This window comes from Dendrobates tinctorius, unplaced genomic scaffold (assembly GCF_039654945.1).
Source record: "Dendrobates tinctorius isolate UK_male_01 unplaced genomic scaffold, ASM3965494v1 ptg000015l, whole genome shotgun sequence".
Taxonomy (NCBI): domain Eukaryota; kingdom Metazoa; phylum Chordata; class Amphibia; order Anura; family Dendrobatidae; genus Dendrobates; species Dendrobates tinctorius.
In genome coordinates, this window is record NW_027361683.1 from 13880547 (window position 1) to 13906380 (window position 25834).

A 25834-nucleotide genomic window follows, 5' to 3' on the forward strand; every position below is an offset into this window, starting at 1 on the left:
ACTTGTAAAAATATAGTTAAGTTAAAACAGCATAACACATGCTTTTTTAAACAAGAGTTTTAAAAACTCTCAAGGTGAGTTAAAATAGATAATTTGTACCTAGAAATAACAAACAAATTAAATAAAGAGAAGTAAAACATTCTAGAATCAAAGCCGAGTTAATAAATGGTTAATAAATGCCTCCTTTCTATGCTGTGTTTATTTGTTTCTTTGTCAGATACCCTTTATTGAGTAGCCTAACACACAATTTATGGTAATTGATATCATACATTGGTTGCTGTTTTCCCAAGCCATGCTGTTTTCATAATCTGTTTGTTGAGTCAATATGAGCTTTTCGTGTATCCATAGCAGGGATGTGCAGCTGCATCCTTCAGTCAATAGGTAATCCTATAATAAACTGGCTCAGCTTCCATGGAGACTCGGCTTTAACCCATGCGACACTTGAACATGCTGTAAACGCTCTGAAGCGCCCACCGATAAATGTCAAATAATGTAAACAGAACAGCACTATAAACCCCGCAAGTGGCACATACAGATCTGAAGGCTGATTTATGTGCACACTCATCCCAAGGGCTCGCTGCTGTGATTTTCTGTAATGTTTTACTTTTATATGAGGTTATGTGACTCACACTAGTAGTTTTTTTTTGCATTCCCTTTTATGCATTAGTATTATATGCTGGATGCTTTCTAAAACACAGACCAAGGTGATACATTTGTGATTTTTAAAATGAACCTATAACTTGGATTATTCTTCCAAACCACAGGCAGCATGAATCCTGCCCCTGAGGGAGCCTCACACTTGGCGATACATGTGGGATTCTCTCCTCTTTCTTCTCATTGTTTAGTACACAGATTTTTTTTTAATCATGTCTTTGTTTTGACGTATTGTCCATCTGGATTAATTACAAGGTTGTGCTGACAGTATATTACGTTTTGTCACTATTTATATCTGCTTGTCATTTTTTGAATTGCCAGGTTAATCCTTACTATCATAATTCTTTTTAGGGCTCATACTCACTTGCGAGAGACTCACACGATTCTCGTGCGAGTCTCTGGCATGAAAACCTGGCACTGCCGCCGGCACTGGGACCAGAGAGTGCGGCTGCATAGAAATACATGTAGCCGCATGCCCTGGTCCGAGTGCCGGCGGCAGTGCCAGGTTTTCATGCGAGAGACTCGCACGAGAATCGTGTGAGTCTCTCGCAAGTGGGTATGAGCCCTTATTATTACCTTATAGTCTAGGCATGTCTAGGATGTTTGTTGTATCCTGTACTTTATATGATTACATAGGGTGGGCTACAGCTCTATTGTGGGCTGGTCTATTCAGTATTTCACAGACTTTGGGCTGTTTTAATTGTTTTTAATATTTTGATTTGAATTTTTCGAAAAACATTAATCATTAATAGGTGATCCCTGTTTTCGACATGTGTCTTTTTCCTGTTCCTCAGTACACCATTGGTATGCTATAGGTTGTTCTTGGTTAGTAGGGTGGCTTTTTTTCTCTATGAATATTATCTATATCTGACATCCCCTCAATGCAAAGCCTCAAAACATGTCACAATTCACTCCTTTAGGTAAGATATGTATAATATGCATTTTTGTTATTTATTCCTAGGTGGGAACATGGAACCCCACTGATGGGTTAAACATCACTGAAGTTGCTAAAGGACGAGGGCCAAATATAAGCGAGTCCCTGACAAACCGCACTCTCATTGTAACCACAGTGCTGGTAAGATCATTATTTTTCTCTTATTGTGAAATGTATCTGATATAAATCATTACATTTGTTTCACTGCTTCCAGATTTGTAATAGTCTACTTGTTTCCTACATATAACAGGCTATCCCCATCATCTTTATACATTCAGCTTTCATTTAGTCTTGGCTCACACATATGCAGTGCTCTATGCTGAGCACTTATTTGGGATTTCCATCATAATGCCTGAAAAGCCAGATGGTAGTGAAAACCCCGACAATTCACTATTAAGAGCTTTGGACTCCAACTGGCCTCCATCCTGTCAGTTTTCATCTTTTTTTGATGTGCCCAAAAGTGTAGTCTACCATACTTTTATATATGTCTGAAAAAGAAGCACATTGTTGGGCTGGAGTCCAAACTTAATCCTGCATTTTTGCCATAACTTAGTAGATCCATCAGATTTTCTATATTCAAGTACTGAAAAACGGGATTGAGATGCAACCCTAAACGGTGCATTGACTTTATTGCAGTTAACTAAGTCACTTTATGGTCTGTCTGGCCCAAATTTCGTCAATGTCTAGAAAAAGCCACAAAAGCGCAGTCAACCATGTTTTTCTGCCCACCTCAAGAAGGTGGACATGGTGCAAAGAGGTTAGGCAAAGGAAAAAGTGACTCCATCTGTCTCATAATAGTCAATAACTTCATTATAGTTTGCACCTAAATCACATTTTTCAGGACTTCAGACAAAAGTCTCAACAAGTGTCACAAACGTGATGTGAACTTGGCTTAGAGAGAATCTATATAAGGTTTAATTACCACTTCTGAGAGCAGCATGATATAGAGAAAGAGACCCTGAATCAAGTGTTGTGTCACTTAGTTTACTGGGTGCAGCAGTTCTGACACAATCAGAATGTTTTGATTTAGCATGAAACAGGGCTGAAAAGCAAACCTCGCCCACAATAGGATCTATACCTACATACTCAATAAACAGTGAGTTGCTTATCACAGGAGGGGTGGAGTTGGCATTGCAAGCACGCCGTCTAGTCACAACAATGATAATATCCTAGATATGTGACACATCATTGAATTTTGTGTTTTAACCCCTACTTTATACTGTCCTCAAATTGCATAACAAAAACCTACACACAGATGCCCTTTAATTGTGAATAGCTCAGTCAAGGCTCTGTCAGGATTTGCATCAGAATCCTGCTTTTTAGGGATCTCAATGCAATTCTGAACAAAGTGCTAAGTATAGGGTACTGAATATGTATGAACCAGAGGTGTAACTAAGGTTTTGGTTCTGGACGGATGAAACTTCTGAGTGGGCTCCTAATCAGGTAAACCTGAATACAACTATGGTGGTTCACCCTAATACTGGATGTAGGAGAACATCAGCAGATGACTGCACTATTACTAATAAACATCTATATAAAAAGAAAAAAAACACTGATTTTAATGGCATATATTTTACCGCCATATAGTGACCATATACTGGGAGACTCTAGTCCTGTCCTGCAGAATATATAAGAGATTACAGTACAGTTACAGATAGTGACTTACAGTTGATGTTTTTTTCTAATGGAGTCATTCACTTTTCTATCAGACCCAGACTGACATGACAACTTCTTCAGCCAGGACTCCGCTACAGAGATTACCAAAAAGACCCATTTGACTTCTCACATTTTAGGCACCATCCCCATCTATCCCCAACCTGCACAAACTCTTCATTCTGCTGATACCTCAGTGCTGAGCTGCCGCCCCTATATTTGTCCACATTATTGCACCTACTGTGTGGTTCTCTGTGCCCTCTAAATTCTAAAGCAGCCCTCTAGAATATAGTAATGCCCTGTGCAAGTGCCCTAGAAAGTAGTGCCCACATTTTAGCCCCTAGAAAATAATAATGCCCTTTGTGTGCCCCTTTGACAGTCACAATACCTAGATTACCCCTATAACAATAAGTGCCCACTTAACATTTAGATACAGGAAAGATGTATATCTTTGTGCCGTGTTAGCCAGTAGATAGAAAAATCTTCAGGACTCTTAATTCTGAATATTTTTCACTTAAATTTTAATAATGTTCTGAGTCTCCCCCCTGTACAACTCCCCTCTACACAGAATGATGCTCCCCTATAGACAGTATAATGCACCCACACAGTATACTGATCCCTTAGTAGCCTCCAAACTGTTTGGTGGCTCCAACACTGTATGATGGCCCCCACACTGTACAAAGACCGCACATTAGCTCCTACACTGTATGATGGCCCCCTTACTGTAATCCCCACACTGTATGATGGCCCCTGAATTGCCTCCATATAGTATAATGCCCCCCATAGGATTCCATATAATATATTTCACTCATCATAGGCCTCTATATAGCATAATGCACTCACCATAGCTCGCTATATAGTATAATGCATCCCATAGTCCTCATTTTAGTGTAATGCACTCCCCATAAGCTTCCATATAGTAAAATGCACTCCCCTTAGGCCTCCATATAGTATAGTGCATTCCCCAAAGGCCTCAATATAGTATAATGCATTTACAATAGGCCTTCATATGGTATAATGCATTCCCCATAGGCCCCTATATAATATAATATAATATAATATAATGCAGTCCTCATAGGCTTACATATAGTATAGTGCATTCCCCATAGGCCTCTATATAGTATTATACATTCCCCCTTATGCCCTCATATGGTATAATGCATTCCCCATAGGCCTCTATATAGTTTAATGCACTCCCCATAGGCCACTATATAGTATAATGCACTCCCATAGGCCTTCATATAGTATAATGCACTCCTCATAGGTCTATATATACTATAATTCACTCTCCATAGGCCTCCATATAATATAATATACTCACCATAGGCCTCTAAGTTGTATAAAGTACTCCACATAGGCCTCTGTACAGTATAATGCACAGCCCACAGGCCTCCATATAGCATAATTCACTGCCCAAAGGCTCCAATATAGTATAATGCACTAATTATAGGCCTCCATATTGTATAATACATCCCATAGTCATCCATATAGTATAATACACTCCCCATAGGCCCCCATCTAGTATAATGCATTCCTCATAGGCCTCTATGTAGTATAATGCACTCCCCATAGGCCTCTTTTTAGTATAATGCACTCACCATAGGCCTTTATATAGTATAATGCATTCTCCTTAGGCCTCTATATAATATAATGCACTCACCATAGGCCTCTAAATAGTATAATGCATTCCCTGTAGGTCTCCATATAGTATGATGCACTCCCCATAGACCTCCATGTAGTATAACACACTTCCCACAAGCCCCCATATAGCATAATGCACTACCCATAGGTCTCCATATAGTATAATTCACTCCCCATAAGCCTCCGTTTAGTATAATGCACTCCCTATAGGCCTCTGTATAGCATACCCCACTCCCCATAGACCTCTATATAGTAAAATGCACTCCCTATAGGCCTACATATAGTATAACACACTCCTCATAGGCCTTTATATAGTATAATGCATTGTACTGAATTCATTGCACTTATTGTCAGTGTTTGCATCATTGACTTCAGACGCAGAGAGGGAATGATGGGAGAGGGTATTCAGCTGATACAGTAGAACTTGCGATAACTGGTGGGTGGGCAGCTAACTGCCACCCCCATCTTCACAAGTGCCCCACACTGATAGGCAGGGGTTACACTTGCGTGTGCAATGTGAGAATCTCGTACGAGTCTCTCGCATCAATACCTGGCACTGCCACGGTCACTCCGGACCAGAGTGTGCGGCTGCATAGAAATACATACAGCCATACACTCTGGTCCACATGCCAGCAGCAGATTCAGGTATTGATGAGAGAGACTCGCGCGAGTTTCTAGCATCACATTCGCAAGTGTGACCCTGGCCATACAGTTAAAGTAGCATAGCTCCAGGTTGGCACCTCAGTCAACTGCCCCCCTCTGCCCCCCCCTGTAGCTTCACTACTGGTAGGAACCTACCTGTTTGTGTTTAAAAAGGTTTTCTGGGATTTTTCTTTATAATTTAAGAAATCTTCTCAAAATAAGAAAAAAAACATTGCATATACTTTAATCCTCCTACTTTCCCAGAGTCACTTCAGTTATGTTGGAAATTCCCAATATCCTGCAACAAGGATGCCCTGATTGTGATGGGGTTTAATCATATGGAAAAGCTACTGAATAAACTTCTAGATGAGTGACTTCCTATTATATTTTGACTTTTCTCAATGCTGATATTAATATGACTTTTTCAAGGATAGATACAGTATATGACCCATGCAGCAGTAACCCCTTTGGAACAGCAATTTCACAGCTCACAATGTTCCATATCGAAGGCACCTCAAGCCACAGAATCGATTTAGAAAAGAAGTTGATGCCTTCAAATACAAAGCCTGTCCATTTATAGTAATAAATAAGGAAAGAGGCTGCAAGAAAGAGCCTCATGCATTTAAGAATTATCCCAACGTGAAAATGCAAAAAGCAATGTACATTACATGATTTTAAGAGCTACAGCTATTAAAGTATGCATACTGCTATTCCATGACAGCGGAAAATTAATAGCAGCTTATGATTTATAAAAGCTGTTGGCTCTCTAATAATTGCGTATCTGCACTTTATAAATACATTACTATAAATACAATTTTATTTTTTTCTACTAGAGGGCAGGGTGTACACAGATGTGTTCAACATATTTTATGCAGACACACTATGTCCCTGTTCTATGGAGCTTACCATTTAGTTCTGCTGTCTCAAAGGTAATGACCTTCACAATGTCACAACTGTAGGTAAAGAAGGTGCAACAGGTAAGATTTAATCAGGTGGAAAAGGACACAGTCCTGTATTCCACTACCCTGAATTTTATCCTATTTCTTGCATAATGTATGAAAAGAAGAAATTACTTAGGGAAAGGAAGTTTATTAGTAAACTAAGGATATTATTATATACTAAGGATATATACTAGTATATTAAAAGCGTCAATTAAAAAAAAGTATCTTTTCTCTACTTATGAGTCATTTCTTCCCCTTCCCGTTTCCTGCACTCATCACTTAAAAAAATAACTAAAATCCATTTTGGTGTAAACAATATGACTGCCAGCTTACTGAAGATGACAACTGAAGCCTATACATTATATGAGGGTGAGGTAAGAGTAGAGTGAGATGAGAATGGAAAAAAATCACAAAGATCCATACAGCTGCATCCTAGTAAGTGATTCATCTTATATCAGAGCTAGATTCACAATTTCAATGTCAATCCCCGTTCACAAAAAGGATTACTTCACGAGCAATGCAAAAAGCTCCATTCAGTCAATTGTGAGAAGCAAGCACACTAACTTTGACATTTATCTCAGATTTTTTTTTTAAATTGTTCTGCCTTGTTGCTGCTTTCTAATGCATTATGAAAGAAGAAAATATGTGTAAATGTAATTTAAATGCAGCAAGACTAATGCCAGCTACACAAAATCAATGATCAATCATACTGAGTCTGAAACTGCTGCTGGCACTTCTCTTACCTCTCGTTTCCCTTATTATTGGAGCATTTGCATTAAGCCGAGATCACACATGTGAGGAATACGGCCGATTCTCGCATGTAAATACCCGGCACTGCCCCCGGAACTTGGATCGGACCTGCGGCTGCATAGCAATACATGAAGCCACACGCTCCGCTCCTGAGTGCCAGCAGCAGCAGTGTCGGGTATTAACATGCGAGACACGGCCATATTCATTTATTTCATAAGCCAGTGTTTCTGAGGGGCGTGCAGAAATAAGATACACCAAATTCATTAAGAGGCACATTCCACTTAATGAATTTGGCTTAATGTCTCAGTGGCATGCGCCTCCATGCTCCTCGCCACAAATATTACTCCAGTTAATAACATTAGTTATATTTCTGGCACATGAAATACCGCCACTTTTGAATAATTTGACAGTAGTGCTTATCCACACCCCTACCGCACCAGCTTCTCTTAAGACTCGCCCATTTTGGTGAAGCTGCCTGAAAATTGTTTGAAATCATCAAAAGTCACAAAATACTTGTGCAATTTCACATTGCACTACAATTTTTCAAAAGTTTTTATGCCAGAAAACTGGAGTAAATACTTTGATAAATCGTGAAAATAATTTTAAAAATAGTGATTAAAATAGCTGGCTTAGGATAATACAATTGTATTCCTTTTAACTGCCCAGCCTTTGTCTTGTAGAATATGTTGTTCTATTTCCAGATTCATGTCTTTACAGAAAAATAAAGCGTATTCATCAAAAACACCACGTACGTAAAACGTAAGAATATAGTGAAAGGGAATGTATCACCAGAAAAAAATGTGATTAACCTGCAGATATGAACTTTATAACCTACAGATATTAACTGTAACCGCGCACCCAGCTCCTACTGACAGCAGGCTCTGCCTTATGGCCAGTTATCAGTCAGTGCAGGGGGCAAAATTACAAAATAACAAACTGGCGCTGCCCCCTTGACTCAAACTAAAATGCTGCCTGGGGGATAATATGCATTTTCTCCCTGCAGTGTTCTGCTAAGTGTGGGCGCGGGTCAGATTAATAACTTCATATCTGCAGGTTAATGACATTTTTTCTGGTGACTGGTTCCCTTTAAATAGGAAGCTAGAAAAATACTTGAAATAAAACTAATCTACTTTATTCAAAATTAGATTTAAAAAGGACTTAGTCCATTCATAAAATATGCACATGTACAAAAAGACAAACACTTACAAGAAAAAAACGCTCAGTCAGATACGGTAAGACCAAACTTTCAAACACCTTTCCGGTATACCCTTAGTGTCGTTATCCAACTATACATAGACACCCCCTCAGGGTATCCGCTTAGTGTAAATTTCTTTTGAAAAAGCACACTCTCATGGTGCTAAAAAATGTCTTTTACAGATCCATTGTTCTAAATTTATGTGCCACTACTGTGTAACATACATCATCATCACTAACAATGATCCTAGACAAATTTCATAGTAACAGCCTTATTTCAATAATCACCTAAAAATAAAGAATGGCATAGTATACAGTCTGTAATTATGAAACCAGGGTGTGAACCTAAACATTCCTCTTTAGATCATGCAGTTCACCACCTTTACAGATTTTTTATGTCATCTTGTATATCATGGAAAGATCTCACCCAAATCTTTACGTTCATGGGTTCCTCCATGTGACGCTCCCTTCTCCCTACGCGTTTCACCAACCAGATCATCAGGGGAGTACTGAGTACAGCGTTATGCCTACATGAGAAAAATGCCATCACTGGGCTGTTCATTTACCCGCTTTTTATAACATGCACTCTTTAGTGTGTTCCCGCCTCATAAAGATGGGCGGGTGTATGCCCGTGACCACTTCCTGTTTCTATGTTACTATAGTGACAAGCCCGTTACTCATATATTCCTTCACATCACTTACTAACTTACTCACATCGCATATTAATAGTATGCGATTACATCGACCTCCATATAAAACACATGATCGTGCGCGCTCTTTTCTCCTTCATTCAATTTATCGGGTTGCATAGTAACGCACTGACGTCACCTTTCTTTAACGCATGCGCATTCTTCTATGTCACGTCCAACCCTCTTTCTTACGTCAAGGCGCCTATTCCCTTCCATCATTATATCCGCATCAGGGGAATTACTGTGCCTGCGCACTCCAAACCATAGCCGCTTCTTTGCAGGCTTTAACTTCTAAATGCACGCAGTCCCATACCGCGCCTGCGCACTCCACAAACAGCCGCTTCTTTGCAAGCTATAATTTCTAAATGCACAAAAGTCCCTCCTATCACAGGATTATCTTATGGGAGCACTTATAAATTTATATCCCCTTAACATGCACGTCTTTTAACAGTTCTTTCTCATCTGTCAAATGAATGGGATTAGTATTATTTTACAGGACGATGATGCATAGGGGCTTTAGTGTTTTTTTTAAAATTTTTAGCCGATCAATATCAATCTATACACACATATAGTTATGATTAATATCTACAGCCATCAGATGATAAATGGCATATAAATACTTCAGAATGTAGTCACTAGTTGTAACTGAAATGCTCACTATCCAATCCTCAAGTATACATGTGGGCATAAATCTTACCCTTGTACAAGAATAGGTTTCACAGTCATTTTGGGCATATTTCAATATTTACTATCCAGTTTTGGGACTTTTAGGATACTAAAAATATTCAACTCCATTAAGTATTCCTTAAAAAAATCCTCTCAACTATCCCGAGCGATCACTTAAGACAATGTACAGTACTTGACTCAGACTCGATACATTCTCTTTATCTTCTTCTATTTTATTCTAAGGTTTTAACTCCGCATTTAGACAAACAAAAAAAGGGGGAATAACCCATTAGAGAAGTATAACTCCTTTGGATTCCCTCCTGAGTAACCACACTACCCTTTAACCCCTATACAGGGATCTGGTTTTACGTGGGGCACAATGGAGCTTGTCCTCCGGGGCTCACATCTCATTGCATATGGGTCAGTAAATTACAAAAAAGCCGTAAAAGATAGTTGGTCGTTCAGGCCTGTTGGTTGGAGTGTTCTCAGCCAGAAAATCCATCTACATTCCCTTTGGAGGATCGCTTTGTCCCAATCTCCCCCTCTATGGGGGTAAGGAACTTTCTCGATCCCAACAAATTGAATTTTGCTATGATCACCCTGATGTATCCTTTTGATGTGGTTCGCTATAGCTGTGTCTCTTCGGTTCACCACATCACCAACATGTTCGCGTATTCTCTTCCTGAATTCCCTTCTTGTTTTCCCTATGTATTCAATCCCACATATGCACGTTGCCTTATAAATCACTCCAGTAGTACGACAATTTATAAACTGTCTGATGGTGTAAACTTTCTTGTTGTTCGTACTCCTAAAGGTTTTCCCTTGTGTTACTGACTGACATGCTATACAGTTACCGCACCTATAGCAGCCTTTTACCTCTCCTTCTAGCCAGGTACGTGCTTGAGTCTCTCTAAAGTGACTGTGCATAAGTCTATCTTTTAGAGATTTGTTCTTTTTGTATGTCACTTGTGGTTTAGAACCTAAAATTTTCTCTATGTCCATATCCATTTTGAGAATTGGCCAATGTCTTTCTAAAATTTCTTTAAATTTTACTGATCCATTCGAAAACCTAGTAATGAAACGTGTGACCTCTTTATCTTCTTTTCTTCCTACTTTCCTTAATAGTTCTTTTCGATCTCTTTTTATAGATTCCTCATAGGCGGCCCTTAAAACATGATCTGGATATCCTCTCTCCTGAAACCTTTCCCTCATATCATCAGCTTGTTCTTTGAATTTCTGAGGGTTCGAGCAATTACGGCGTAACCTCAAATATTGTCCTTTGGGTATCCCTCTTTTTTGTGGAAGGGGATGACTACTCTCCCATCTTAAAAGTGAGTTAGTAGCTGTTGGTTTCCTATAATTGCTCGTTTCTAAGGTTCCATCAATTCCCTTTTTGACAAGCACATCTAAAAATCTCATTTCTGATGCATGTACCTCATACGTAAATCTCAGGCCTAAATCATTGCAATTGAGGTCATTTACAAAGGAAATAAACTCAGATTCTGTACTTTTCCAAATCACGAAAATATCATCAATATAGCGTAGCCATAGGGCTACGCTATCATGTCGAGAATTCGTGTCATTAAACACAATTTTTTCCTCCCACCAGCCCAGGAGCAAATTTGCATAAGTGGGCGCACAAGGGCAACCCATTGCAGTGCCCCTGAGCTGGTGGAAGTACTTATTCCCAAAGAGAAAGACATTATTCGTAAGGCAGAATTTCAAAGCCGTTAAAACGAAATCATAATGTTTCACAAAGAAACGTCCTTGGGACTTAAGATAGTATTCCACGGCCATCAGGCCTTTTTCATGGGGTATCGAGGAGTACAAAGCCTCCACATCTATACTCCCAAAAATCATGTCTTTCTCAAGGTATATGCCATCTAATTTGCATAGAAGATCGCCTGTATCTCTAATATACGAGCTCAAATTCATCACAAATGGTCTTAGAATCCGATCTATATACATTCCCAAATTCTGAGTCACACTATTGATACCTGCCACTATAGGTCGACCTTTTAGAGGGGTCATACCCTTATGGATTTTCGGGAGACAATAAAACGTCGCCATAGTAGGATGCAAGGGAATCAAGAAATCTTTTTCTTTTTTATCAATAACCTCAGAATCCAGGCCTTCATTGACTAGTGTCTTAAGAGCGTCAGATAGACTCACTACAGGGTTTGATAATAGCTTCTCATAACTCAACTTATCCTCTAATATAGAAAGGCACATATTCTTATAATTAGATGTATCCATGATAACAATGTTCCCTCCTTTGTCGGAGCTTTTAATAGTAACACTACTGTCATTTTCAAGTCTCTTTAGACTTTCCATCTCTTCTTTCCCTAAGTTATATGACCTTGAATTTAAAAGATCTCCTGATTTCATCAAATCATTTGTAACAAGATTAACAAAAATATCAATTGGGTTGACATCACCTGTGGGAGGGGGCATACCCGTACTCTTTTTCTTTAGATCTGTAAATGGACCCTCACCTTTAAGGTTAGGATCAGCATCCCCCAGGTGAAACAGAAACCGTACATCTTGTAAAAACTCTTCAGAAATACCCAACTCTTGTGAAAACCTCTGATCTTGTTTAGAGAAATGCTTTTTCCATTTTAGCTTACGGGCGAACAGATGTAGATCTTTCACAGTTTCAAAAATGTCTATGTCTGATGTTGGTACAAACGAAAGGCCTTTACTAAGTACACACATCTCAGTTTCAGTTAGGGGGCGTTGGGACAGATTAATTACCTCTGGCCCTCTGGTCCGCTGTGGGGATTTAGGCAGTTCCTTAATGGATAGCTTAGATCTAAAAAATCCCTCTTCGGTGACCTCTTATGGGAGCCTCTATTAAATTTACCCCTTTGTCCTCCTCTTCCTCTACCTCTGAAATGCCTAGATCTACTCTCAGTGTCAGAAAATTCTGCCTCAGATGAGGATATGTCAGTTTCTGCTGGTCTATTATTTCTGACCACTTGTACTGAGTAGGCTTTGTTATCTCTAAATTCTTGGAGATCCCTATTATACAACTTATGTTTCTTCTCTTTCAGATGATACTGAAATTTCTCTAGAGTATTCTGTAAATTGACCTCTTTTACCGTGAAATCAGACTCACCCGAGTACTTTTTCGTGATCTCAATCTGCTCTCTCAGGGATTCTGTAAGTTTATTAAGATTACTTTTTTCTTCCTCTAAGAGGAGTCTCATAAATCTGATCGAGCTCTCTGTTGCCTCCTTTTCCCACTTAGTGAGTAAGGACGTGCTCCTATACCTAAACCCTGGGGTGAGGGTAATCCTCAGATGACGAGGTACAATGCCTGATCGTATGTAATTTTCTAAACTCTGAACCTCCCACCATGAGGCTATCTGATCTCTATAAATTTTATCAAGTTCCTTAAAAGCCGCACTGTATGTCGGAGTATATCTTTTTTGTGTAAACACCTTATCAGAGAATACCTCTTTGGCCTCTGTAATCCATATGTTTGTATCGATGCCTGTAGTCAAAAAACCTGCCATTGCCTGTATCTAGACGGTTACAGCGAGTGATCCACTAGCTAGAAGACTATATCTACACCAGCAAGCTAGAAAAATACTCGAAATAAAACTAATCTACTTTATTCAAAATTAGATTTAAAAAGGACTTAGTCCATTTATAAAATATGCACATGTACAAAAAGACAAACACTTACAAGAAAAAACCGCTCAGTCAGATGCGGTAAGACCAAACTTTCAAACACCTTTCCGGTATACCCTTAGTGTCGTTATCCAACTATACATAGACACCCCCTCAGAGTATCCGCTTAGTGTAAATTTCTTTTGAAAAAGCACACTCTCATGGTGCTAAAAAATGTCTTTTACAGATCCATTGTTCTAAATTTATGTGCCACTACTGTGTAACATACATCATCATCACTAACAATGATCCTAGACAAATTTCATAGTAACAGCCTTATTTCAATAATCACCTAAAAATAAAGAATGGCATAGTATACAGTCTGTAATTATGAAACCAGGGTGTGAACCTAAACATTCCTCTTTAGATCATGCAGTTCACCACCTTTACAGATTTTTTATGTCATCTTGTATATCATGGAAAGATCTCACCCAAATCTTTACATTCATGGGTTCCTCCATGTGACGCTCCCTTCTCCCTACGCGTTTCACCAACCAGATCATCAGGGGAGTACTGAGTACAGCGTTATGCCTACATGAGAAAAATGCCATCACTGGGCTGTTCATTTACCCGCTTTTTATAACATGCACTCTTTAGTGTGTTCCCGCCTCATAAAGATGGGCGGGTGTATGCCCGTGACCACTTCCTGTTTCTATGTTACTATAGTGACAAGCCCGTTACTCATATATTCCTTCACATCACTTACTAACTTACTCACATCGCATATTAATAGTATGCGATTACATCGACCTCCATATAAAACACATGATCGTGCGCGCTCTTTTCTCCTTCATTCAATTTATCGGGTTGCATAGTAACGCACTGACGTCACCTTTCTTTAACGCATGCGCATTTTTCTATGTCACGTCCAACCCTCTTTCTTACGTCAAGGCGCCTATTCCCTTCCATCATTATATCCGCATCAGGGGAATTACCACGCCTGCGCACTCCAAACCATAGCCGCTTCTTTGCAGGCTTTAACTTCTAAATGCACGCAGTCCCATACCGCGCCTGCGCACTCCACAAACAGCCGCTTCTTTGCAAGCTATAATTTCTAAATGCACAAAAGTCCCTCCTATCACAGGATTATCTTATGGGAGCACTTATAAATTTATATCCCCTTAACATGCACGTCTTTTAACAGTTCTTTCTCATCTGTCAAATGAATGGGATTAGTATTATTTTACAGGACGATGATGCATAGGGGCTTTAGTGTTTTTTTTAAAATTTTTAGCCGATCAATATCAATCTATACACACATATAGTTATGATTAATATCTACCGCCATCAGATGATAAATGGCATATAAATACTTCACATTGTAGTCACTAGTTGTAACTGAAATGCTCACTATCCAATCCTCAAGTATACATGTGGGCATAAATCTTACCCTTGTACAAGAATAGGTTTCACAGTCATTTTGGGCATATTTCAATATTTACTATCCAGTTTTGGGACTTTTAGGATACTAAAAATATTCAACTCCATTAAGTATTCCTTAAAAAAATCCTCTCAACTATCCCGAGCGATCACTTAAGACAATGTACAGTACTTGACTCAGACTCGATACATTCTCTTTATCTTCTTGTATTTTATTCTAAGGTTTTAACTCCGCATTTAGACAAACAAAAAAAGGGGGAATAACCCATTAGAGAAGTATAACTCCTTTGGATTCCCTCCTGAGTAACCACACTACCCTTTAACCCCTATACAGGGATCTGGTTTTACGTGGGGCACAATGGAGCTTGTCCTCCGGGGCTCACATCTCATTGCATATGGGTCAGTAAATTACAAAAGAGCCGTAAAAGATTTTTTGTAATTTACTGACCCATATGCAATGAGATGTGAGCCCCGGAGGACAAGCTCCATTGTGCCCCATGTAAAACCAGATCCCTGTATAGGGGTTAAAGGGTAGTGTGGTTACTCAGGAGGGAATAATGGGTTCCCCCCTTTTTTTAAGGAATACTTAATGGAGTTGAATATTTTTAGTGTCCCAAAAGTCCCAAAACTGGATAGTAAATATTGAAATATGCCCAAAATGACTGTGAAACCTATTCTTGTACAAGGTAAGATTTATGCCCACATGTATACTTGAGGATTGGATAGTGAGCATTTCAGTTACAACTAGTGACTACAATGTGAAGTATTTATATGCCATTTATCATCTGATGGCGGTAGATATTAATCATAACTATATGTGTGTATAGATTGATATTGATCGGCTAAAAAATTTTAAAAAACACTAAAGCCCCTATGCATCATCGTCCTGTAAAATAATACTAATCCCATTCATTTGACAGATGAGAAAGAACTGTTAAAAGACGTGCATGTTAAGGGGATATAAATTTATAAGTGCTCCCATAAGATAATCCTGTGATAGGAGGGACTTTTGTGCATTTAGAAATTATAGCTTGCAAAGAAGCGGCTGTTTGTGGAGTGCGCAGGCGCGGTATGGGACTGCGTGCATTTAGAAGTTAAAGCCTGCAAAGAAGCGGCTATGGTTTGGAGTGCGCAGGCGCGGTAATTCCCCTGATGCGGATATAATGATGGAAGGGAATAGGCGCCTTGACGTAAGAAAGAGGGTTGGACGTGACATAGAAGAATGCGCATGCATTAAAGAAAGGTGACGTCAGTGCGTTACTATGCAACCCGATAAATTGAATGAAGGAGAAAAGAGCGCGCACGATCATGTGTTTTAAATGGAGGTCGATGTAATCGCATACTATTAATATGCGATGTGAGTAAGTTAGTAAGTGATGTGAAGGAATATATGAGTAACGGGCTTGTCACTATAGTAACATAGAAACAGGAAGTGGTCACGGGCATACACCCGCCCATCTTTATGAGGCGGGAACACACTAAAGAGTGCATGTTATAAAAAGCGGGTAAATGAACAGCCCAGTGATGGCATTTTTCTCATGTAGGCATAACGCTGTACTCAGTACTCCCCTGATGATCTGGTTGGTGAAACGCGTAGGGAGAAGGGAGCGTCACATGGAGGAACCCATGAATGTAAAGATTTGGGTGAGATCTTTCCATGATATACAAGATGACATAAAAAATCTGTAAAGGTGGTGAACTGCATGATCTAAAGAGGAATGTTTAGGTTCACACCCTGGTTTCATAATTACAGACTGTATACTATGCCATTCTTTATTTTTAGGTGATTATTGAAATAAGGCTGTTACTATGAAATTTGTCTAGGATCATTGTTAGTGATGATGATGTATGTTACACAGTAGTGGCACATAAATTTAGAACAATGGATCTGTAAAAGACATTTTTTAGCACCATGAGAGTGTGCTTTTTCAAAAGAAATTTACACTAAGCGGATACTCTGAGGGGGTGTCTATGTATAGTTGGATAACGACACTAAGGGTATACCGGAAAGGTGTTTGAAAGTTTGGTCTTACCGCATCTGACTGAGCGGTTTTTTCTTGTAAGTGTTTGTCTTTTTGTACATGTGCATATTTTATGAATGGACTAAGTCCTTTTTAAATCTAATTTTGAATAAAGTAGATTAGTTTTATTTCAAGTATTTTTCTAGCTTGCTGGTGTAGATATAGTCTTCTAGCTAGTGGATCACTCGCTGTAACCGTCTAGATACAGGCAATGGCAGGTTTTTTGACTACAGGCATCGATACAAACATATGGATTACAGACGCCAAAGAGGTATTCTCTGATAAGGTGTTTACACAAAAAAGATATACTCCGACATACAGTGCGGCTTTTAAGGAACTTGATAAAATTTATAGAGATCAGATAGCCTCATGGTGGGAGGTTCAGAGTTTAGAAAATTACATACGATCAGGCATTGTACCTCGTCATCTGAGGATTACCCTCACCCCAGGGTTTAGGTATAGGAGCACGTCCTTACTCACTAAGTGGGAAAAGGAGGCAACAGAGAGCTCGATCAGATTTATGAGACTCCTCTTAGAGGAAGAAAAAAGTAATCTTAATAAACTTACAGAATCCCTGAGAGAGCAGATTGAGATCACGAAAAAGTACTCGGGTGAGTCTGATTTCACGGTAAAAGAGGTCAATTTACAGAATACTCTAGAGAAATTTCAGTATCATCTGAAAGAGAAGAAACATAAGTTGTATAATAGGGATCTCCAAGAATTTAGAGATAACAAAGCCTACTCAGTACAAGTGGTCAGAAATAATAGACCAGCAGAAACTGACATATCCTCATCTGAGGCAGAATTTTCTGACACTGAGAGTAGATCTAGGCATTTCAGAGGTAGAGGAAGAGGAGGACAAAGGGGTAAATTTAATAGAGGCTCCCATAAGAGGTCACCGAAGAGGGATTTTTTAGATCTAAGCTATCCATTAAGGAACCGCCTAAATCCCCACAGCGGACCAGAGGGCCAGAGGTAATTAATCTGTCCCAACGCCCCCTAACTGAAACTGAGATGTGTGTACTTAGTAAAGGCCTTTCGTTTGTACCAACATCAGACATAGACATTTTTGAAACTGTGAAAGATCTACATCTGTTCGCCCGTAAGCTAAAATGGAAAAAGCATTTCTCTAAACAAGATCAGAGGTTTTCACAAGAGTTGGGTATTTCTGAAGAGTTTTTACAAGATGTACGGTTTCTGTTTCACCTGGGGGATGCTGATCCTAACCTTAAAGGTGAGGGTCCATTTACAGATCTAAAGAAAAAGAGTACGGGTATGCCCCCTCCCACAGGTGATGTCAACCCAATTGATATTTTTGTTAATCTTGTTACAAATGATTTGATGAAATCAGGAGATCTTTTAAATTCAAGGTCATATAACTTAGGGAAAGAAGAGATGGAAAGTTTAAAGAGACTTGAAAATGACAGCAGTGTTACTATTAAAAGCTCCGACAAAGGAGGTTAACATTGTTATCATGGATACATCTAATTATAAGAATATGTGCCTTTCTATATTAGATGATAAGTTGAGTTATGAGAAGCTATCATCAAACCCTGTAGTGAGTCTATCTGACGCTCTTAAGACACTAGTCAATGAAGGCCTGGATTCTGAGGTTATTGATAAAAAAGAAAAAGATTTCTTGATTCCCTTGCATCCTACTATGGCGACGTTTTATTGTCTCCCGAAAATCCATAAGGGTATGACCCCTCTAAAAGGTCGACCTATAGTGGCAGGTATCAATAGTGTGACTCAGAATTTGGGAATGTATATAGATCGGATTCTAAGACCATTTGTGATGAATTTGAGCTCGTATATTAGAGATACAGGCGATCTTCTATGCAAATTAGATGGCATATACCTTGAGAAAGACATGATTTTTGGGAGTATAGATGTGGAGGCTTTGTACTCCTCGATACCCCATGAAAAAGGCCTGATGGCCGTGGAATACAATCTTAAGTCCCGAGGACGTTTCTTTGTGAAACATTATGATTTCGTTTTAACGGCTTTGAAATTCTGCCTTACGAATAATGTCTTTCTCTTTGGGAATAATTACTTCCACCAGCTCAGGGGCACTGCAATGGGTTGCCCTTGTGCGCCCACTTATGCAAATTTGCTCCTGGGCTGGTGGGAGGAAAAAATTGTGTTCAATGACACGAATTCTCGACATGATAGCGTAGCCCTAATGGCTACGCTATATTGATGATATTTTCGTGATTTGGAAAAGTACAGAATCTGAGTTTATTTCCTTTGTAAATGACCTCAATTGCAATGATTTAGGCCTGAGATTTACGTATGAGGTACATGCATCAGAAATGAGATTTTTAGATGTGCTTGTCAAAAAGGGAATTGATGGAACCTTAGAAACGAGCAATTATAGGAAACCAACAGCTACTAACTCACTTTTAAGATGGGAGAGTAGTCATCCCCTTCCACAAAAAAGAGGGATACCCAAAGGACAATATTTGAGGTTACGCCGTAATTGCTCGAACCCTCAGAAATTCAAAGAACAAGCTGATGATATGAGGGAAAGGTTTCAGGAGAGAGGATATCCAGATCATGTTTTAAGGGCCGCCTATGAGGAATCTATAAAAAGAGATCGAAAAGAACTATTAAGGAAAGTAGAAAGAAAAGAAGATAAAGAGGTCACATGTTTCATTACTAGGTTTTCGAATGGATCAGTAAAATTTAAAGAAATTTTAGAAAGACATTGGCCAATTCTCAAAATGGATATGGACATAGAGAAAATTTTAGGTTCTAAACCACAAGTGACATACAAAAAGAACAAATCTCTAAAAGATAGACTTATGCACAGTCACTTTAGAGAGACTCAAGCACGTACCTGGCTAGAAGGAGAGGTAAAAGGCTGCTATAGGTGCGGTAACTGTATAGCATGTCAGTCAGTAACACAAGGGAAAACCTTTAGGAGTACGAACAACAAGAAAGTTTACACCATCAGACAGTTTATAAATTGTCGTACTACTGGAGTGATTTATAAGGCAACGTGCATATGTGGGATTGAATACATAGGGAAAACAAGAAGGGAATTCAGGAAGAGAATACGCGAACATGTTGGTGATGTGGTGAACCGAAGAGACACAGCTATAGCGAACCACATCAATAGGATACATCAGGGTGATCATAGCAAAATTCAATTTGTTGGGATCGAGAAAGTTCCTTACCCCCATAGAGGGGGAGATTGGGACAAAGCGATCCTCCAAAGGGAATGTAGATGGATTTTCTGGCTGAGAACACTCCAACCAACAGGCCTGAACGACCAACTATCTTTTACGGCTTTTTTGTAATTTACTGACCCATATGCAATGAGATGTGAGCCCCGGAGGACAAGCTCCATTGTGCCCCACGTAAAACCAGATCCCTGTATAGGGGTTAAAGGGTAGTGTGGTTACTCAGGAGGGAATCCAAAGGAGTTATACTTCTCTAATGGGTTATTCCCCCTTTTTTTGTTTGCTAAATGCGGAGTTAAAACCTTAGAATAAAATAGAAGAAGATAAAGAGAATGTATCGAGTCTGAGTCAAGTACTGTACATTGTCTTAAGTGATCGCTCGGGATAGTTGAGAGGATTTTTTTAAGGAATACTTAATGGAGTTGAATATTTTTAGTATCCTAAAAGTCCCAAAACTGGATAGTAAATATTGAAATATGCCCAAAATGACTGTGAAACCTATTCTTGTACAAGGGTAAGATTTATGCCCACATGTATACTTGAGGATTGGATAGTGAGCATTTCAGTTACAACTAGTGACTACAATGTGAAGTATTTATATGCCATTTATCATCTGATGGCGGTAGATATTAATCATAACTATTTGTCTGTATAGATTGATATTGATCGGCTAAAAAATTTTAAAAAAACACTAAAGCCCCTATGCATCATCGTCCTGTAAAATAATACTAATCCCATTCATTTGACAGATGAGAAAGAACTGTTAAAAGACGTGCATGTTAAGGGGATATAAATTTATAAGTGCTCCCATAAGATAATCCTGTGATAGGAGGGACTTTTGTGCATTTAGAAATTATAGCTTGCAAAGAAGCGGCTGTTTGTGGAGTGCGCAGGCGCGGTATGGGACTGCGTGCATTTAGAAGTTAAAGCCTGCAAAGAAGCGGCTATGGTTTGGAGTGCGCAGGCGTGGTAATTCCCCTGATGCGGATATAATGATGGAAGGGAATAGGCGCCTTGACGTAAGAAAGAGGGTTGGACGTGACATAGAAGAATGCGCATGCGTTAAAGAAAGGTGACGTCAGTGCGTTACTATGCAACCCGATAAATTGAATGAAGGAGAAAAGAGCGCGCACGATCATGTGTTTTATATGGAGGTTGATGTAATCGCATACTATTAATATGCGATGTGAGTAAGTTAGTAAGTGATGTGAAGGAATATATGAGTAACGGGCTTGTCACTATAGTAACATAGAAACAGGAAGTGGTCACGGGCATACACCCGCCCATCTTTATGAGGCGGGAACACACTAAAGAGTGCATGTTATAAAAAGCGGGTAAATGAACAGCCCAGTGATGGCATTTTTCTCATGTAGGCATAACGCTGTACTCAGTACTCCCCTGATGATCTGGTTGGTGAAACGCGTAGGGAGAAGGGAGCGTCACATGGAGGAACCCATGAATGTAAAGATTTGGGTGAGATCTTTCCATGATATACAAGATGACATAAAAAATCTGTAAAGGTGGTGAACTGCATGATCTAAAGAGGAATGTTTAGGTTCACACCCTGGTTTCATAATTACAGACTGTATACTATGCCATTCTTTATTTTTAGGTGATTATTGAAATAAGGCTGTTACTATGAAATTTGTCTAGGATCATTGTTAGTGATGATGATGTATGTTACACAGTAGTGGCACATAAATTTAGAACAATGGATCTGTAAAAGACATTTTTTAGCACCATGAGAGTGTGCTTTTTCAAAAGAAATTTACACTAAGCGGATACTCTGAGGGGGTGTCTATGTATAGTTGGATAACGACACTAAGGGTATACCGGAAAGGTGTTTGAAAGTTTGGTCTTACCGCATCTGACTGAGCGGTTTTTTCTTGTAAGTGTTTGTCTTTTTGTACATGTGCATATTTTATGAATGGACTAAGTCCTTTTTAAATCTAATTTTGAATAAAGTAGATTAGTTTTATTTCAAGTATTTTTCTAGCTTGCTGGTGTAGATATAGTCTTCTAGCTAGTGGATCACTCGCTGTAACCGTTCCCTTTAAATAGGAAAACAATGTTTCATTGATAACAAAAATGAATGTATATCTATAAGGTTGCAGTTGCACTTGAAACTCGAATCACCAATAATATAGATAATAGATGATAGTTGAGTGCTCCCCATTGAAGATCTTGTTTTGAGGTCCAAGAGCTTCAAATTATGCCAATCCTGTTACATGGAAAGGTTGTCTTAAAGGTTTCACCTACCCAGAGCTTGACTGGGACTTAAATGTGAGCCTGGCATTTTGAAACCATACAGGCACATACTGTCCCCACTTACCCAGATGGAGGTCTCTTACAAATATATAGTACAGCCTGCCAAACCCCAATGGTGTGTAATACACAAATCATTAGGATTTGGCTTTGCTTGCCGATTCCAGCAGTTGTTGTAGAGTCTTAGCTGCTTTGCTAAGCATAATATTCTACTCCGCACATGTCTATGCAAATATACAAATCACATATATGCGATCATGTGTAGAGATGGGTAAACCCGAACAGTGAAGTTTGGGGTCTGTACCGAACACCTACATGACTGTGTGTTTATTTACAATAGACCGTATTTTTTGGGACTATAAGATGCATCGGACCATAAGACGCACCTAGGTTTTAGAGGAGGAAATTAGAAACAAAATGTAGTCAATTCTGTATTTAATATCCCCTATCCAGGTATATATGGTCCCCTCATCCCCATCCTGGCATGCATGGCCCCCTCATCGCTATCCTGGTATGTATGGCCCCCTTATCCCTACCCTGATATGCATGGCCCCCTTATCCCTATCCTCGTATGCATAGCCTCCTCATCCCCATCCTGGTATGCATGGACCCTCTCATCCCCATCCTGGTGGGCATGGCTCCCTCATCCCTATCCGGGAATGCATGGTCTCTTCTTCCCCGCCCTGGTGTGCATGGGCCCCCTCATCCTTATCCTGGTATTCATGGCCTCCTCATCCCTATGTTGATATGCATGGCTCCCTCATTCCTATTATGGTGTGCATGGCCCCCTTATCCCTATCCTGGTATGCATGGCCTCCTCATCTGAATCCTGGTATGCATGTCCCCCTTATCTCTAGCCTGGCAGGCATTACCCACTCATCCCTATCCTGGTAGGAATGGTCCTCCTCATCACTATCCTGGTAGGAATCTTGCCCTTTATCCCTAGCCTGATATGCATGGCCCCCATCCCCATCCTGGTATGATTGGCCCCCATCCCAATCCTGGGAAGCATCTCCCCATCCTTATCTTGGTATGATTGGCCCCATCCTGGTATGCATGGTCCCATCAGAAAAACATTAAAAACATCAAATCATTGCACTTACATTTCTGAACTCCCTCGCAGCATCTTGTTCCGACACCAGCAGTTGCTTTATACTTGTAAGTAGCGCATGGCAGGGAAGTCATGCGCTGCTTACAAGCCAAAGGACAGCTGCCGTAACACTAACTTCTCTGCATGCCGAGACTATGTGCATGAAGGGCAGTCAGTATTCATCTTTAGTAATAAGCACAGTATCAGCCGCCGGCTTCCTGCAGCTGCAGGCGATCACATGTCCCCGATACTAAAGGGAATGAATATTCACCGCATTCCATGCCCATGGGAGTGGAGCGCAGTGAATATTCATTTCTCTTCAGTAGTGGGGACACATGACCGCCTGGCAGATGCAGGAAGCCGGCAGCTGTCATTTTGCTCGCTACTAAAGAGGGAGCAATGAAAAAACACATAAATTGAGCTTTGCTTCAGTTGGTACACATGCAGCATATAAATGCATGTTCACATGGCCAAAAAGCATACAAAACCTGCAAAAGACAAAATGAAAAAAACCCTGCTGTAATTAAATAAGTAAAAAGCAAAAGTGCATTTAAATCATACAGAGTTCTTAGTAATACTGTATTTGATCAAACAAAGCATAAAAGCCGTCCCACCATCGACAAGGTGACTCTGTGGTCGGGGCGGTCCTACACTGTCTAATATTAAAAACCTTATCATGTGTCAAAGTTGACGTCTGTGTGAATAAGGGCAGACAAGGATCGGGTCCTAACCACCGGACACCAGTCAGGGGATCTCTGTATGATTTAAATGCACTTTTGCCTTTTACTTATTTAATTACAGCAGGGTTTTTTTCATTTTGTCTTTTGTATGTTTTAAAGAGGGAGCAATGAATACTCACTGCCCTCCACGCACATAGTCCCAGCGTGCATAGCAGTGAGCATTCTCACGGCTGTCCTTCTGCTTGTAAGCAGTGCATGACATCCCTGCCATGTGCTGCTTACAAGCATAAAGCAGCTGCTGGCATCGGAACAAGATGCTGCGAAGGAGTGCAGGAAGGTAAGTGTACTGGTTTGTTTTTCACAAAAATTTTCTTCAGATCCAATTTGTTTTATGTTACCAAGGATAACAAGAGAAATAGGACCCCAAAAGTTGCTGTACAATTTGTCCTGAGTATGCTTATACCCCATATATGCAGGTAAACCACTGTTTGGGCGCATGGCAGAGCTCGGAAGGGAAGGAGCGCCATTTGACTTTTCAATGCTAAATTGGCTGAAATTGCGATCAGATGCCATGTCGTGTTTGGAGAGCCACTGATGTGACTAAACAGTGAAAACCCCCCACAAGTGACAGGAAGTCTCTGAGCTCTGGTAACCCGGATATCATCATGATGACATCGGGTTACCATTGGAGCGACCGGGACCCTGCATCATGCCGCGGGGTCTCTGATCCAAAGGCAGAGGGGCTGTCAAAGCTGACAAATCCTCTGCCTGCTCCAAGAACACTGTGATCATGTTTGATTGCAGTGTTCTGGGGGATAAAATGATGGGAGTGGTCCGTGACCACTCCTGGCACTTAGTGCCGGGTGTCAGCTGTGAGAATCAGCTGATACCCAGCTGCGATCAGCCGCACGTCCCCCGTGATCACGTATGACGTACTATTCCGTCCATGGGCATTAAGTCCCAGGGAACATGGATGGAATAGTACGTCCATTGTCACAAAGGGTTTAATATTAATCCTCCCAGTGCCTCTTTTCATAATTCCTCATTGTAATAAAATAAAATGCACCCCCCATGCTTGCTCATAATAATAATAATAATAATAATAATAATAATAATAATAATAATAATAATTAATGACCTATTGCTTCCATATAATAACAGTGATCCTCACAGTGCTTCCTTAAAATGATGCTCCACAGCCTTGCATACTCAGCTTTTCAAAACAGTAAGATGACCAAACATCTCCCTATACACAGCATGATTGCCCCATATAGATGAGTGGTGAGTTGAGTATTATGTTTAACACCTTTTAAAGGACACTTCAATACAACAAAGTAGCGATAAACCGCCATTTAGCTTAATTTGCACATTCCAAGTCACAAAAAGTCTGGTTTGAGAAGAATTAATCATTAGACTAGATTGTAAAAAGGTACCCTACTCAAACAGCATGAGCCACTGTAATACATTTGACATAATTTAGTATTGTATAATTTATGTTTAATTAATGGGGTCTTCTGATGAAAGTCTGCAGGCAATCTATATGACTGCAGACTTCTGAATACTTACAGCATGGGCATTGCATGCTGTCAGGATCCTCCAGTGTTTCCTCTGAGAGCGGGCGGTCACGTGTCCACAAGTATGTGATTTACATGCATGCAGTCATGCGCCAAATAGATATGCTTGGCCTCTAACAATACAAATGAATTGAGTGAGGCTGAGCATGTCTAGGCGAAAAGTAGGCAAATTGCATTCTTTCGCTCCCATAATCACCAGT

At 39.9% G+C, this 25834-nt stretch overlaps 1 protein-coding gene across 1 annotated transcript in view; it reads left to right on the forward strand.

Annotated features, from left to right (window-relative positions):
• The window catches only part of GRIK3 (glutamate ionotropic receptor kainate type subunit 3), a 990088-nt gene that overhangs the window by 618056 nt on the left and 346198 nt on the right, over positions 1–25834 (forward strand). The window contains exon 9 of the mRNA XM_073562506.1: positions 1616–1729. Within this exon, the coding sequence (XP_073418607.1) occupies positions 1616–1729 (114 nt within the window). The remainder of the gene's footprint in view (positions 1–1615; positions 1730–25834) is intronic.